Raw genomic sequence first — 16,982 nt, forward strand, 5'->3', positions numbered from 1 at the left:
GGCGGGCGGGGCTCCTCCCTCCTGGGGCCCCCGGCGTGACTCCCCGAGGCAGGCGGACCCCTGCCCGCGTTCCTCAACTGTGTGCCCTTTGTGTGTGATCCGCAGACGGCCGAGGTGGCCCTGGCCAACCTGAAGAGCAAGTACGAGAATGAGAAGGCCATGGTGACCGAGACCATGATGAAGCTGCGTAACGAGCTGAAGGCCCTCAAGGAGGACGCGGCCACCTTCTCCTCGCTGCGGGCCATGTTTGCCACCAGGTAACGCCCGCTGCTCCCGTGGCTGCAGGGCCAGCGTTGTCCTTGGTTTACATGCAAGACGAGGAGGCCAAGAGGCCAGGTCCCAGTGGGCGGGCTGGAGGCGCGAGGTGTGAAGGGGGCACGGGCTCACAGACAAGGAGTTAGCCCCCTGACTCCCTGAAAAGTGTGTGGATTCACAGGGACGGTTCCCTGCAAGGCGGGGGGGCAGGGTCCCGGGGTGCCCCATCTGACCTGCCGGTCGGGGATTCGGCTGGGGAGGGCAGCCAGCTGTGGACGCCTGTGCCCAGATGCCTCCGCCTGGAAGTCATTGCTGGGGGCTTCTTGGGGGCCTGGGTTCGGGGGTTTCCACCAGCCAAGGGGGCACAATGCCATCTGCTGGCTGGTGTTGGGCAGACACCCAGGGCAGGGCCTTCTTGAGGCTGGGGAGGCCGAGGCTGTGGGTTAGATGGGGTTAGAAACTGGATCAGGGCTCCTGCTCCTCCCTGTAGGAGAAGAGGGGCAAAGACCAGGAGAGAAGACTCTAGGCTTCCCTAGGGGCTCCCTCTCCTCCTGGGTGGAGCTTGGGAAAGACCTCACCACCAGTTTCTCTGCACGTGGGTGTCTGGAAACCCCACTTCTGCAGCCTGTTTTGTTTAAGAACTTGGCTGAATTCTCCAATGCAGCCGAGGTCACAAACTCACTCCCTGGAGCGGGAGGACCATGGCGGATGGGGGTGAGGGGCAGGTGTGCCCAGCGCTGCCTCCCTCAGGGACAGACCTGGAGTGGGTGTTTCTCTCTCCCAGCTCCATGAGGAGAGGGGCACATGTCCCAGTGAAGCAGAGGACGCGCAGGGGTGCGTCCATACGTGCCTCTCGCGACTCTGGTTGCCATTAGGTGGTTTACTAAGCACCTACTGTGTGCATGCACTGATCCGGGAACATGCCAAGTCCTGCCCGTGAGGGCTGGATGCCCTGGCCACCTCCCTTAGAGAAAACCAGCTTGGGAGGCCTTCCCAGAGAAAGCGGAATCGCTGAGGGCACAGTCTGTTCCTGCCCGCCCGCCCCGCCAGGCCCTCCGTGCAGGTCCGCAGCCACGCTCTTGCCTCTGGCGCCCCCACAGGTGTGACGAGTACATCACGCAGCTGGATGAGATGCAGCGGCAGCTGGCAGCCGCCGAGGACGAGAAGAAGACGCTCAACTCTCTGCTGCGCATGGCCATCCAGCAGAAGCTGGCGCTGACCCAGCGGCTGGAGCTGCTCGAGCTGGACCACGAGCAGACCCGGCGGGGCCGCGCCAAGGCCGCCTCCAAGGCCAAGCCGGGCACCCCGAGCGTAAGTCACACCTGCGCCTGCGCCAGCGACAGGGCCGAGGGTGCCGGGCTCGCCACCCAGGTGCTCTGCGGCGAGAAGTATAACATTTACTGCGATTAGGGCCACGGGGCCGCAGCTGCCGCTACCCTGCCGCACGCCACCCGTCCGCTTCTCCTCCACTAACCCAGCAGCAGCGGGACTGCGGTGCTAGGCTGGTCTTAACCGTGACTAATGCGCAGAGGGAAGGATTTAGCCGAGGCGGCGTGCTCTTCCACCTGGACCCTGTGAGCTTGGTGTCTGTTCTCACCCCTCGGGACCGCCCTTCATAGCAGCTACTCTCTCGGTGGCGGGAGGGGGGTGTCCTTGCAAAAACGTGGCTTCCCAGGGCCTGTGCGCCGTCGTCGGCTCCTGCAGGGGGAGGGGGACAGAGCCGGAGTTGAAACTTGCATGTTCCCCGCACGTGTCTAATGCGCGGCGACGCCGGGACCGGCAGCAGTTCGAGGTTCTGGCCCGAGTGCGAGGCACGGCCTCAGCCGATGCGCGTGGCTTGGCACAGTTTACAGAGACAATTCCTTCGTAGTTTGTGCGGCATCTCACTGCACGTCGTATTTGGGTCACGAGAACAGAATTCCCTCCCGCAGCCCCGCGTCCTGCAGCCCCGCGTCCTCCAGCCCAGGCGCCTGTGGGCGGGGGGGCCCTCCCGCTCGTGCTCACGTGACTCAGACACGCCCGCCACACCTGACACCAGGGCTCAGCAGGCTCAGCCTCTCTGAGATCTGCACGCCTGTCTGGTGGCCTGTGAGGTGACACATCGGCAGGTCCCAGGCCTGGGGTTTGTCTTTTTTTTCCAAGAGAAAAACTTCTTAAGTGCCTGGCCAGACTCTGTCCTCACAGGGAGCCCATCCTTTTATACTTAGGGGTTCCCCAGCCTCCGGGGTGGGTTTTCCACTCTCTGCTCGCAATCAGATCCCAATCACAGGGCTCTAAAATGAGGGGCTCCCACGTCTGTAGCCAGAGCCCAGCCCCGTGTGGGAAGGGCACCCCGCCTGGGCCCAGGCCCGTTTGGGACCCCGCAGCGGGTGCGTGGCCTGCCCCAGCCGTGCGGCCGCAGAGGTAGTGGCAGGTGAGCAGCTGCAGGGCTCTCTGCTCCCGGTGTTTGGCATCATGCCACGCGAGTTCCCACATCTGGGAGCAGGACTTCTCAGTATTTACCCCTGTCGCCCAGTGGGGGCTGCGTGACGCGAGGCTGCAGCAGTCTTCTCCCCGAAGGGCTTCTTGCCTCGTCTCTCCATGGCCCCGGGGAGCATCTGCGCTGCCCTCACACAGCTCCCGCCCCTCCCCCCATCCCCAGCAGACTCCAGGTGCTGCGTGGACCACCTTGGGTTTGGCCAACGGCCGGAGCAGGAAGACAGGGGTCGGGCCGCTCTGCTGACGGGGTGTTGGGTCTCAAGGCCCCCTCCCGCCCGAGGAGGGATCTTCCAGGGGCCTGGCTGCCCGCTGGCCCCGCACGTCGCTTCTTCCCTCCGCCGAGCCTGGCACGCAGCTTCTCGTCCATACAAGGCACGGCCCCCCTAACCCACGCAGGTCTTCTCCGCGTCTGCTGCCGACTAACGCACCACGTCCTCGCCCGGCCAGAGCTTCGGTGGTCGGGCCGGTGCCGGTTCTAACGCTGTCTTGTTTTCTCCCGTTTTCAGCTGTAGAGTAGCTGCCGGGAGGACTCGGCCGCGGCCCTGTCACACTGCAGCCCCTCCCCCTCCCGCGGGCCCACGCAGAGGAAGGAAGGGCAGCCTAAAAGTCCACTTAGAAACCTGTTTGGATATGCCACTGCAGTTCTTTCCAAGTTAGCATTCCCTGAGTGTTTAATGGCAGAGGACATAAAGCTTTAATGTTGAGAATGCCGCCAGCTGCTTGCCTGTACGGTGCTGAAGAACCTGCTCGGACAGCGGCCATCAGGCTCGCTTAGAACCCGCTAGAAACGCTCAACACCGGGGTCTCCCTGTTACAGATGCCCTTTTATATCCCATCAACCTGTGCACTTTTGATATTTTGATATTATTATATTTGCTTCCTTAATCCCTCCCATAGAGACGGTCTCAGATGCCGTGGTCTGTCTCGTGGTCCTGTAGCGCTCCGTCTTAGCTCCCGCCGTGTTGATCTGGTGTCAGCACGTGGCACGGACGTGTTTCCCCAGCGTGTGGCTCTAGACTGTTTAGGTGAAGGCCTCGACCCGGCAAGGAGCTCGGCCAGTCGTAGCCACGCTGTGGTTCAGCAGCCTTTTAGGTTATGCGGCATTATGGTTCATGTTTGAAATTACAGATTTTAAATGCCATGTTCATTAAGAAATCCAGGGTATTCCAATTCTGGGGTTTTTCATATTGTATTATTATTATTCTTAGGAATAGTTCAATGTAACAAGAAGAAAACTTGACCTTTGCTCTGGTTAAACAGTGATAGGCACTTGAAAACAAAAAGATAAATTATTGAATGAGTAGCGTTACCTGCGAATTCCAGGATCTTGTGGGTTTTAGGACATCGTGAAGCATGACCGATTAACAGAATTTTATACAACGGTACCAGTGAAATTCCAAATTGGAATTGTTTTGTTACTCCGGGTGTTGTGCCAGATGGTGGCACACGTAGAAAACCCTACACCGTCGGTTTCTAGGGTGTTCTGTCTCAACGCCTTTTTGTTAGTAATCATTGCCAGTAGTGCCTTCATCAGTTAAGGGAGGTGTCCCAGCGCAGTTCGTGCTCTGAAATGGACAGTGAGGAGCTAGTTGGGAATGTTGAAGGCCAGTGTGGACCAGTAGGTGTGAACGGGTGCGCACCTTCGTACCTGAACCTGGGCATCTTCGTCGAGGGAAAGAAAACAGCGATTGTGCAAAATTCTGTTAGTCAGTGATTCTTTACTGTGCAGATCCTTGCAAATTCAGGGGCTGAGAAAAGGAAAGTGAACACACACCTCGAGTGTGCTTTGGGAACCAAATGGACTTGGGGGACAAGCTAAGCCAGCGGTGTGGACGACACGCCATGTTTGTGAAGAGCGGGCGGCAGGGGCGCCGGCTGTCGGCCTCGTGCAGGGGTGAGGGCTAGCCGTAGTGTTCTTTGCAAATGTGAGGAAGAGACGTTCTGTATTCTCTTGCTTGGTGTAACTAATCGCTGTTAATTTCAGGAAACAGAACTCGGTGAAGCCCCTCAGCAGTCCAGGGCTGTGTCCCGCCGGGTTTGCTGGGTGAGGCTGTGCATACGGTAAAATTGGTACTCACAGAAGAAGAAAGTGTCCTCTCTTCTCCAAAATAAAGGACAAATTATAATAATATATAAGTAGCAAGGGTCAAAGAATTCTGTTTCCTGGAATAAGCATTTCTTCTTCCTAGTTGTAGGGACCCCTATTCTTACCTTCTATTACAGTGTCGGTCCATAAGAAATAATGTTACATTTACAATAACTTCACCTGTATGGGGTATTTATTTGCAATGATGTCTGAGTACTGTATTTTTTCTGTGCATTACCTTAGTGTCAGAATGTTGTCTTTATTTTAAGATCATATGCATGTTCTCCTGCCAAGGAACCTTTACACAGACCCAAACAAACAAACAAACAAACAAACAAACAAACAAAAATGCATTCTAATTCTGAGAAAGTGAGGCAGAGCCTGGAAAAGAAGTAGGAAGGAACGGTCAGTCTCGACTTGGGACACGGGCGTCTGGTGCAAATGTCTGCAAAGCCAGTGCACATAGGAACATGGGCCTGGTAAGGGTCACGTGGTAGGACCAATAAATAAAGAATAATAAAAAGCACAAGACTTGTTCCGTGTGGCTGCTCTGCCCCCTCCTTCAGATGAATGCGGGTCCAGCAATGCATCGTAATTCCAGGGCCTGAAATGAGACCAGCCGGTCAGTAACCCTAGCGGTAGGAACTGGAGGCAGCCTGGGACCTGTTTCAGGAGGCGTGGGGAGGTGGGGAGGCGCGGGGTGCCTCTGGCAGTGAGCAACTGTCATGACTACCCAGCGGCATGGCAGGGAGAGCACGTGGCCGTCGTGCCGTCCTCCCCAAGAGGCAGAGGTTTGGATCGTGTGGGGTCCTTCTGCCCTAACTCTTGCTCCGTGAACTTAGGGATGAGTAGATGCAACGAGAGTGACCTGTTTGTCAGCGCAAAGCCACGTGCACCTGCAGGAATGTCTGAGGCATGCTGGGCCCGCCCTGGTGTGAGCAGAGGGACAAATCCTGGCTGAGGGGGCGGGAAGCCCTGGGCACGCTCTGGCGCTGTCCTTCTGACAGCCTCAGTCGGAACCAAGGAGCTGCCCAGACCTCAGGGCAGCTGTCTGAGGCCAGGGTCTCCCTCCCCCCCGGGGTCTCCCCTGGCCCTGTGGCTGCTGCAAGGCCGCTTCCTCTCACGATCTGTGGCTGGCATGAGTAGCGGCTGCCTGAACCCGTGTCCAACTTGAAACCTCTTTCAAAAGAGCCCTGTTTTTCTGAGTCGGTAGCTAGAAGAAATCCACCTCCCCTGCTGGCTCATGCCGCCCCACCAGGCTCCGGGCGGGAGCAGGGGGGAAAGACAGCCCCCGACAGACCCGGAGGAGGGCGTGTGCTGGCGGTGGGCTGGGCAGGGCAGGTGTCACCCAGCCCTTGGCTGCTACCATGTGCGAGGCCTGCTGTGGCCCTGGCCCAGTCCTGTCCACTAGGGTATTTGACTCACAGGCACAGATGCTGAGGCTTTCTCCCCCCACCCCCCACCCCCCACCGCTCCCCCTATGTGCTCTGGATTCTTTCAGGGGTGGAGTGGGAGCCTCCTGAGGGGGAGTGGGGGGGTCAGTTGGCCCTGAAAGGCCTCCCGCTCAGCCTTCTCTTCCAAGGGGGAATGTCCCTTATTCCCGCCACCTTGTCTGTTTCCCTGCAGTGGTTTTTACCCCAACATCTGGCGGGTTACCAGAGCTGGAAACGACAGTGCCAGCTTAAAGACAGACCTTTGGCTGAATTGCCCCCCTTCGGTGGCTCACTTACCCTGACTGACTTCTCTCTGAGCCTCAGTTTCCCCACTGTGGGATATGGGTGATAGTTCTTGGCTCAGAGGTTGTTGTGAAATTTCATCAAGCCCTAGGTAACTGGCATACAGAAGGTGCCCAGCAGATGACGTGGTAAACGGTTCTTGCTGACATTGTCATTATCACCAAGGTCTGGGATGCCAGGCCATGGGGCTGGTCCTTTGTCCGGTAGGAGTGTGAGTTTAAGTCAGCTTTTAACTAAAGTGTAATTTGCATTTAGGAAAGTGTATTCATCCTAACGTACACTCCGGGTGTGCACACAGTGAACACAGATGTGTAACCAGCAACTACAAAGTTCCCTGGCTACCCTCCCCGCCAGGGCTGCCTTTTGAGGCAGACAATAATGGGGGTACTGCTGTCTGCCAGCATGGGAGCCTGCTGGGACAACAGAGGTACCTGCACTCTGATGTCACCTGGCATGGGATCTCGGCAGGGATGGGCTGCCACCAGATTTTCCTGAGAACGTGCTCACCTTTCAGCCGTGTCCAAACAGCAGAGCTGGAAGGGCTCTGTGTTACCATTTTGGCAAACTTCTTGTGGCCAAGCGCGCTGGCTCTTGTGAGTTCACCTCATTCATCCCTGAGCCTGCTTTTGTAAACCCAGGTCCCTAAGGTGGGGACCATGCACATGGAGCTTCTCCTAAGCAGGACAAGGCAGTGCTGCAGTACCTCACCCCACAGAAAAGGTCTGCGTGGATACCGTGACCACACCTTGTCCTGGGCCTCCTGGGAGGAGAGAGCAATAGAATCTCTCTCTCTCTGTCTCTCTCTGTCTCTCTCTGTGTCTCGCGTGCACGCGCGCGCGCGCACACACACACACACATTCCTTTTGTTCATCTCACTCTCAAGTAGGGAATTAAGATTTGTTTTATTTACCCAAAAGTGTTAAGGATAGCACACCATATAGGAGACCGCACACAAGTGTCCGCTGACTGGAGTTCTGCACACTGCACGCCTACACCCACCACCCTCACGAGAAGTGGATGAGGGCAGTCCTGCAGGGCGTTCGTGCACTCTGCTCCCGCTCTTCCTCCCAGGGTAACCCCGACTCGTACAGGCTGCTTGTGTGTATTTCTGTACTTTACAAAATGGAAGCATACACTAGACAGCCAGAGCTGGGATAAATTTACTTACCAAACCGCATTGATTTCCCACACCGTGATTGAGCTGTGCGTTCATAAGTGACTTGCTTTAGATTCAAAGGTATATATATCAGTTGAATGTAAAAGAATGGAAAAAAATATTCCATAAAAACAGCCACAAGAGAACAGGAATGGCTGTTCTAGTATCAGACAGAATAGACTTTAAGACAAAAATTGTTATGAGGGACAGTGAAGGAAGGACATACAATGATAAAAGAGTTAATTCACCAAGAAGATAGAACAATTAAATGTGCACCAAACGAAAGAGCCCCAAAATAGACCAAGTAAAAGCTGCCAGAACTGAGGGGAGAAAGAGTTCAATAAGAACTGGAGACTTTAATACCTCACTTTCAAGAGTAGAACAAGACAGTATCCAAAAGGAAGTAGAATAATACCAGGTCCATAAGCCAGCTAGACCTAACACATCCAAGGCAGACGCCAAACAACAACAGGATACACGTTCTTAGGAAGTATACATGACATGGAACATTCTCCAGGCAGGATAAGCCGTCTGTTGAGCCACAAAACAATAAATTAAAGATTGAAATCGTGCAAACCATATTGTCCCATGATAATAGAATAAAATTGGGAATAATAATGAAATGTGGGAAATTCACAAATATGTGTAAGTGAAACTACTCTTAATCACTGTGTCAAGGAGGATATCAAGAAATAAGGAAGATCTCAAATCAATAACCCCTCACCTTAAGAAAGCAGAAGAAAAGAACAAACAGCCCAAAGCAACCAGAGGAAAGGAGATGGTAAATATTAGAGTGGAGATAATAAAATAGGCAACGGGAGGAAGTGGAGAAAATCACCAAAAATCAAAAGTTGTTTCTTTGAAAAGATCAGCAAAATGACAGGCCTTTAGACCATGAATAAAGACTCTACTAAAAATCAGAAATGAAAATGGAGAAATTACTTCTGATTTTACAGAAATATAAAAGATTACAAGAAAGTACTGTGAACAGTTATGCACCAAGGAATGAGATCACCTAAACCCAAATGTAGCAGAGAAAAGGAAATAGTAAATAGAGCAGGGATGAATGAACTAGAAGAATCAATACAAAAAAAATCAACAAAACCAAAAGTTATTTCCTAGAAAAGGTTGACAAATTGTCAAACCTTTGGCCAGACTGAAAAACGGAGATGACTCAAGTTAGATCAGTGATGAGAGTGGGGATATTAATAGCAACTTGACATGAATAAAAAGGATTGTAAGATGATTCAACAATGCTAACAAATTAGAGAACCTTGATAAATTGGCAGGTCGCTAGAATCACACCAACTATGAAAACTGGCTCCAGAAGAGATCATCTTAAAGACATCGAATGAGAAATTGAATCAGTACTCAAACCTCTTCCAGCAGAACCTCCAGTTTCTGGTCCAACATGTAAAGATCTTACAAGTCATCACTTTGCCCTAACAAGTGAAAAACTGAACAAACTGAAAAACCAACAGCCCTTCGTGCATCTGTCAGAGAAGTGAGGTCACTGGGCACACCCCTGTCCCCCAAATTATAAAAAACAGCTAGGTACAGAGAATTACAACTTACCAAAGCAGTTATCACCTGGACAGGAAAGCAAACTGTAATTGGCAGGTTGCTTGAAGCTTATGAGGGAAGCCCAGTCCTAAGGGACCCTTACACTTCTGTGAGCTTTACCTCCAGCAGCTCTGCTGTGTTCTCACTGAGATCAGAGAAAAGTCCTCTTGGGTTTCCCTCCAGCAGCAGAAGGAGGCAGGGAGCCATTTTGAAATATCCTAGGGCATTCTGCTCTTAACCATGCCTCCTCTCAGGACAAACTATTTTACCATAGCCTGAGCAACCTAGGGGAAGGGAAGTACCCAACTCCACTCCCCTCGGGCCATACTTTACTACCTGGAGGTGTGAAAAGAAGAAAAAAATCTGTGAAGCACCTGTGGAGTTGAGAGCCCACGGCACAGGTGCTGGAATTACAGACCTTGCCCTGGAATCACAGACCTTGCCGTAGGCTTCTCGAATGCTTCCTCTTCCCTGCACCTTACCAGTATTTTAATGCCTATTTACCATGGTCTTTCCCCAGTACATCACTGTCTGGCTTTCAACAAAAACTTAGCATAATGAAGTGAAAGAGGAAAAAAAAAAAAAAAAAGCAAAAGAAAACACCAAACAGAGCAAGTATCAGAACCAGACTCAGATATAGCAGAAATGTTGGAAGTATCAGACCAGAAATTTAAAATAACTCTAATATTGAGAACAGTAATGGAAGAAGTGGACACCATGTAGGAACAGATGGGTAATATAAGCAGAGAGATGGAATGATCTAAGAATTTTAAAAACACTGGAAGTAAACACTGTGACAGTAATAAAGGCTTTGATGAGCTCATTGGTAGACTGGACACAGCTGAGGAACCTCTGAGCTTGAGGCTATATCAGTAGAAACTTCCAAAACGGAAAAGCAAAGAGAAAAAAGATTGAGGAAAAAAAAAAAAAAAAGGAAAAGAATATCGCTGTGGGACAGCTACAAAAGCTGTATCACATGCCCAAGGAGAATGCTGGCAGGGAGAGAGAGAAAGAGAGCCGTGCTCGAACTGACAATTTCTCCCAAGTTGTCCAACACCAAAACACAGATCCAAGCTCAGAGAGCATTAAGGAGGACAAATAGCAAAATAAAATTACACCCAGGCATATGATATTTAAACTGCAGAAAGTCAAATGTAAAGAACCTTAAAAGAAGCCAGAGAGGTTGAGGCGTGGGAGAGTTTTATCTGTAGTGAGGGAAAGATAAGAATTACATCGGGCTTCTCAGAAACCGTGCAAGCAAGAAGAGAGTGGAGTGAAATATTTAAACTGGTGAAGAGAGGGAAAAAAAGAAAAAGACCAACCTATAATGCCGTATCCTGTGAAATTATTTTTGAAAAGTAAAGAAGAAATAAAGACTTGCTCAAACATTGAGGAAGTTTGTTGCCCGTACACTTTCCTAGAAATGAATGTTAAAGTTTTTCAGAGAGAAGAAACATTCTGTAGGTCAGAAACTCAGATCTACATAAAGGAAAATTGATAAAGGGATAAATAAAGGTAAAGTAAAAGCCTCCTTAGACTTCGTATTGTTAATCGATCTAATAGATAACGGTTTGTTCAAAACAATAATAGCAACAATGTTTTTGATGATTACAGCTTATGTGTAAATGAGATGAAAGGCATCAATGATACAGGAACAGGAAGTAAGAATTAGGAATATTTTGTTATTATAAAGTACTTGCACTAACTGAGAAGTGGTATGGTGCTATTTGAACATGAACTTGCATTAATTGTAAGTGTATTTTGCAAACTCTTGGGCAACCACTTAAAAAGGTTAAAAAAGAATAATTAATATGCTAAGAAAGGTAGAAGACAAAAATTGGAATAAAGAACAAGGGCAATGATCATTTTAAGAGTCAGTGGTCTAAACACACCATTTAAAAGACAGACTGTCAGAGTGGGTCAATAAACAAGACCCTACTCTATGTTGTCTGCAAGAACCCCATTTTAAATACGAAGACACATATAAATTAAAAGTAAAGGGATGGAGAAAGATACACCATCCTAACACTAATCCAAAGAAAGTGGGTGTTGCTGTATCAATTTCAGATGGCAAATTTCAGAGCATGGAAAGTTATCAGGGCAAAGATGGGTCTTTTATAATGATAAAGGCATCAGTTCACCAAGAATATAACAATCCTCAACGTGTAGTCCCCTAACAACAGGGGGCCCGCCTGTGTAGGCAGAAGCTGGTAGAACTGCAGGGAGAACTTGAAGAACCCACTATTACAGTTGGAGATTGGAACACCCCTTTCTCAGACATGGACAGACCCAGCAGGCAGAAAATCAGTAAGGACATCATTGAACTCAACAGCACCTTCACTCTACTGCATATACTTGGCAACTGTAGACGACTTCATCCACCAACATCAGAATATACATCTCTCTGAAGCTCACACAGAACATTTACCAAGATAGACCATATTCTGGTCCCCAGAACACATTAACGCATTTAAAAGAATAGAAATCATACAATGTATGCTCTCAGAACGCAATGAAATTTAACTAGATTCAATAATAAAAGATGGAAAATTCCCAAATACATGGGGATTTGCAATAGAATCCTGAATGCTTTTGTGCTCCGAAATTCATATGTTGGAACTTAATCCTGAACACGACAGTATTGGGAGTCGGGGCCTTTGAGAAGTGAGAAGTCATGAGGGTAGGATCCTGATGAATTGGATTAGTGCTTTATAAAAGAAGGCCCAGAGTGCTCCCTTTTTGCTGACAACACAGCAAAAAGTGGGCTCTCACCAGAGACACTGGATATTCTGGCACTTCCCAGACTTGAACTTCCCAGCCTCCAGAACTATGAGAAATAAATTTCTCCATAAATTTATGCCATAAATTTCTATTGTTATAAGGCACACAATTCTATGCCATTTTTTTAAAATAAGGAAATCTCTCCAAGAGTACTATACTCTCAAAAAAATAACCAACCAAATGAAATTCCTTCATACTTGCATATTTATGCATACTTGCATTCCTTAAAACTTGCATATTTTTATTATAGCAGCATAAATTGAATAAGACAAGATTTATAAACAAACTTCTAGATAATATAGAAGCCAAAGAAAAATCTCAAATTTTAAAAATATTTTGAATGAAATGAAAATGAAAATAAAACATTGAAATTTATGAGGTGCAGTGAAATCAGTGCTTAGATGGACATTAATAGCATTGAATGCATAGATTAGAAAAAAAGATCTAAATAATCTAAAACCTAAGTGTAATATCTCAAGTTGTAAAATTTGTAGGAGAAACCACAGGGAGAAGCTCCTTGACATTGATCTTGGAAACAAATTTTTTGATATGACATTTTACAAACAATAAAAAACACAAGCAGTACTACGTAAACCAAGAAGCTCCACTACATAAGAAACAATTAACAAAATGAAAAGGTAACCTGTGAAATGGGAGAAAATATTTACAAACCATATATCTAATAAGAGATTAGTATCCAAAATACATAAGGAATTCCTACAACTCAATAGAAAAAACACAAATAATCCAATTTAGAAAATGGTCAAAGAACCTGACAACATTTTTTCCAAAGAATATTTTAAAATAGCCAGGTACATGAAAAGGTTCTCAACGTCACTAATCATCAGAGAAATGCAAATTAAAACCACAATGAAATTTCAGCTCACATGTGTTAAAGTGGCTATTATCAAAAAGACAAAAGATAACAAGTGTTGGTGAGGATGTGGAGAAAAAGGAACCTTTGTCGCTTTGTAGGAATGTGGACTGGTGCAGCCACTGTGGAAAACAATATGAAAGTTCCTTTAAAAAATAAAAACAGGGGCGTCTGGGTGGCTCAGCCGGGTTGAGCATCTGACTTCAGCTCAGATCCTGATCTCAAAGTGTGTGAGACTGAGCCCAAGTGGGGCTCTGCTTGAGATTCTCTCTCCCTCTCTACCTGCCCTTCTCCCACTCACACACTCTCTCTCTCAAAGTAAATTAAAAAAAAAAAAAAAAAGAATTATGTCCTGACAAATTGGATAAACCTAAAAGAAATGAATAAATTCTTAGAAGCATATAATCTTCCAAAAAGCTGAATCAGGAAGAAATACAAAATATGAACAGATTAGTTGCTAGTAATGAAGTAGAATCGGTAATCCAAAAACTCCCAATGAACGAAAGTCCAAGACCAGCTGGATTCACAGGTGAATTCTACCAAACGTTTAAAAGAAGAGTTAGTTCTCCTCAAACTATTTCAAAAACCACAAGAGGAAGGAATGCCTCCAAATACATTCTACAAGGCCAACATTACCCGGATACCAACACCAGTCAAAGACACTATAGACCAATGTCCCTGATAAACACAGACACAAAAATTCTCAACAAAATATTCACAAATTGCATTCAGCACTACATTAAAAGAATCCTACACCATGATCAAGTGGGATTTATTTTGAGGATGCAAGGATGGTTCAATATTCACAAATCAATATGATATGTCAAGTTAACAAAACAATAAAAGTCCTGATCATCCCGGGGTGCCTGGGTGGCTCATTCCATTAAGCAGTCCGAAGTTAAGCAGTCTGCCTTCAGCTCAGGTCGTGATCTCACTGTTTGTGGGTTCAAGCCCTGTGTTGGTCTCTGTGCTGACAGTACGGAGCCTGGAGCCTGCTTCAGATTCTGTGTTTATGTCTCTCTCTATCCACCTACCCCGCTCATGGTCTGTCTGTGTGCCTCTCTCTCAAAAATAAACATAAAAAAAAATTTTCTTAATAAAAAACATCATGATCATCTCAATAGTTGCAGAAAAAGCATTTGACAAAATCCAACATCCATTCATGATAAAAACTCTCAACAAATGGGTTTAGAATATACCTCAAGATAACAAAGGCCATATATGAGAAACCTACAACAAAATCATTATGGTGAACAGATAAAAGCTTCTCTAAGATCAGGAACAAGACAAGGATGTCCACCCTCACCACTTTTATTTCACATAATGGAAGTCCTAGCCACAGCAATCAGACAAAAAAAAAAAAAAAAAAAAAGAAATACAAGGCATCCAAATTGGTAAGAAAGAAGTAAAAATTTTGCTATTTGCAGATGACATGATAGTATATATAGATATACTGTCATATCATATATAGATCTATATACTATATACAATATACTAAATATACATGATAGTATATATGTATATCATACTATTTATAGAGTATATATATGATATATATCATACTATATATATAATATAGTATATACTATATATCGCATATAATATATAATATATATAATATGTTATACACACACACACACACACACACACACACACACACACACACACACATATATATATATCCTGCCTAGCTCAGTCAGTAAGTGACTCTTGATCCCAGGGTCATGAGTTCAAGCCCAACGTTGGGCATGGAGCCTAGTTAAAGGAAAATCAAACAAAAACCCCTACAGACTCCGGTAAAAAACTATTAGAAGTAACGAATTATAGAAATGATCCCTGAAAAACTATTAAAAGTAATAAAGGAGTTCATAAGGTTGCAAGATACAAAATTAATATAGAGAAATTGGTTGTATTTTTATACACTAATAACAAAGTAGCAGAAAGAGAAATTAAGACAATTCATTTGCAGGTGTGCTAAAAAGAATCAAATACCCAGGAGTAAACTTAACCAAGGAGGTGAAAGACCTGTACTCTGAATATTATAAACCATTTATGAAAAAAAGAAGATGACACAAATATATGGAGAGATATTCCCTGCTGATGGATTGAAAGAATGAATATTATCAAAATGTCCATGCTACCCAAAACAATCTACAGATTCAGTGCAGTCTGTATCAAAACACCAACAGCATTTTTCAGAGAACTAGATCAAGTAATCCTAAAATTTATATGAATCCACAGAGGACACTAAATACCCAAAGCAATCTTGTGAAAGACGAACAAAGCTGGAGGTATCACAATCCCAGACTTTGAGACATAATACAAATCCATAGTAATCAAAGCAGGATTGTACTGGCACAAAAATGGCTGATAGATCAATGGAACAGGATAGAGACCCCCAAAATAAACCCATGATTATATGGTCAATTAATCTACAACAAAGGATACAAGAATATACAATGGGGAAAGACATTCTCTTCAACAAATGGTGTTGGGAAAACTGGTCAGCTACTTGCAAAAGAATGAAACTGGACCACTTTTTTTTTAATAAAATTTTTTTTTCAATGTTTAGTTTTGAGAGAGAGAGAGTGCAAGTGGGGAGGGGCAGAGAGAGAGAGGGAGACACAGAATCTGAAGCAGGCTCCAGGCTCCGAGCTGTCAGCACAGATCCTGACGGGGGGCTCGAACTCATGAACTGTGAGATCGTGACCTGAGCTGAAGTCGGGCGCTTAACCGACTGAGCCACTAGGTGCCCCCCCCCTTTTTTTTTTAAATTTTTTTAACATTTATTTATTTTTGAGACAGAGACAGAGCATGAACGGGGGAGGGTCAGAGACAGAGAGGGAGACATAGAATCCGAAACAGGCTCCAGGCTCTGAGCTGTCAGCACAGAGCCTGACGCGAGGCTTGAACTCACAAACTGCCAAGATCGTGACCTGAGCCGAAGTTGGACGCCTAACCAACTGAGCCACCCAGGCGCCCTGGTGCCCCCCTTGTTAAAAAATTTTTAATGTTTATTTTTGAGAGAGAGAGAGATGAGAGTGTGTGAGCAGGGGAGGGGCAGAGAGAGAGGGAGACACAGAATCCAAAGTAGGATCCAGGCTCTGAGCTGTCAGCACAGAGCCTCATGTGGGGCTCGAACGCATGAACCATGAGATCAAGACCTAAGCTAAAGTCAGAAGCTTAACTGGCTGAGCCACCCAGGCGCCCCAAAACTGGACCACTTTCTTACACCGTATACAAAAATAATCTCAAAATGGATTAAAGACCTACATGTCAGATCTGAAACCATAAAACTCCTACATGAAAACACAGGCAGTAATTTCTCTTACATTGGCCTTAACAACATTCCTCTAGCTATGTCTCTTCAGGCAAGAGAAACAAAAGCAAAAGTAAATGATTGGGACTACACAAAAATAAAAAGCTTTTGCACAGCAAAGAAAACCATCAACCAAACAAAAAGGCAACCTACTTGGTAAGAGAAGGAATTTACAAATGATATAACCAATAAGAGGTTCATATCTAATATATATAAAGAACTTATACAACCCTATCCCCCCCAAAAGCCCCAAGAAATCCTATTAAAAATCAGCAGAGGACCAGAAGAGACTTGTTTCCAAAGAATACATGCAAATGGCCAACAGACACATGAAAAGATGCTCAACATCACTAATCATCAGGGAAATGCAAATCAAAACCACAATGAGATCTCACCTCACACCTGTCAGAATGGCTAGAATAAAAAAATACAAGAAATAATATGTGTTGGTGAGGATGTGGAGGAAAAGGAACCTTGTGCACTGTTGGTGGGAATGTAAATTGGGCAGCCACCATGGAAAACAGCATGGAGATTCCTCAAAAAATTAAAAAGAGAAATACCATATGATCCAGTAATTCCTCTACTGGGTATTTACCCAAAGAAAACAAAAACACTAAATCTAAAAGGTAGATGTACCACTATGTTTATTGCACCATTATTTGCAATAGCCAACTTGTGGAAGCAGCCCAAGTATCCATCCATAGATGAATGGATAAAAAAGGTGTTGTATAGGG

General features: G+C 46.5%; 1 protein-coding gene across 2 annotated transcripts in view; it reads left to right on the top strand.

The window, feature by feature from the left end:
* Window positions 1–5,345, top strand: part of BICD2 (BICD cargo adaptor 2) — a 45,796-nt gene extending 40,451 nt beyond the window's left edge. The window contains exons 6-8 of one of the 2 annotated variants that reach the window (XM_047830665.1): window positions 106–257; window positions 1,356–1,566; window positions 3,240–5,345. In XM_047830665.1, the coding sequence (XP_047686621.1) occupies window positions 106–257; window positions 1,356–1,566; window positions 3,240–3,245 (369 nt within the window). In that variant the 3' untranslated portion in view covers window positions 3,246–5,345. Of the gene's footprint in view, window positions 1–105; window positions 258–1,355 lie in introns of both variants that reach the window. The other variant, XM_047830664.1, reaches the window with a different exon arrangement.
* Window positions 5,346–16,982: the final 11,637 nt, after the last annotated feature.

The sequence above is a fragment of the Prionailurus viverrinus genome, chromosome D4 (assembly GCF_022837055.1).
Source record: "Prionailurus viverrinus isolate Anna chromosome D4, UM_Priviv_1.0, whole genome shotgun sequence".
In the NCBI taxonomy this organism is placed as follows: Eukaryota; Metazoa; Chordata; class Mammalia; order Carnivora; family Felidae; genus Prionailurus; species Prionailurus viverrinus.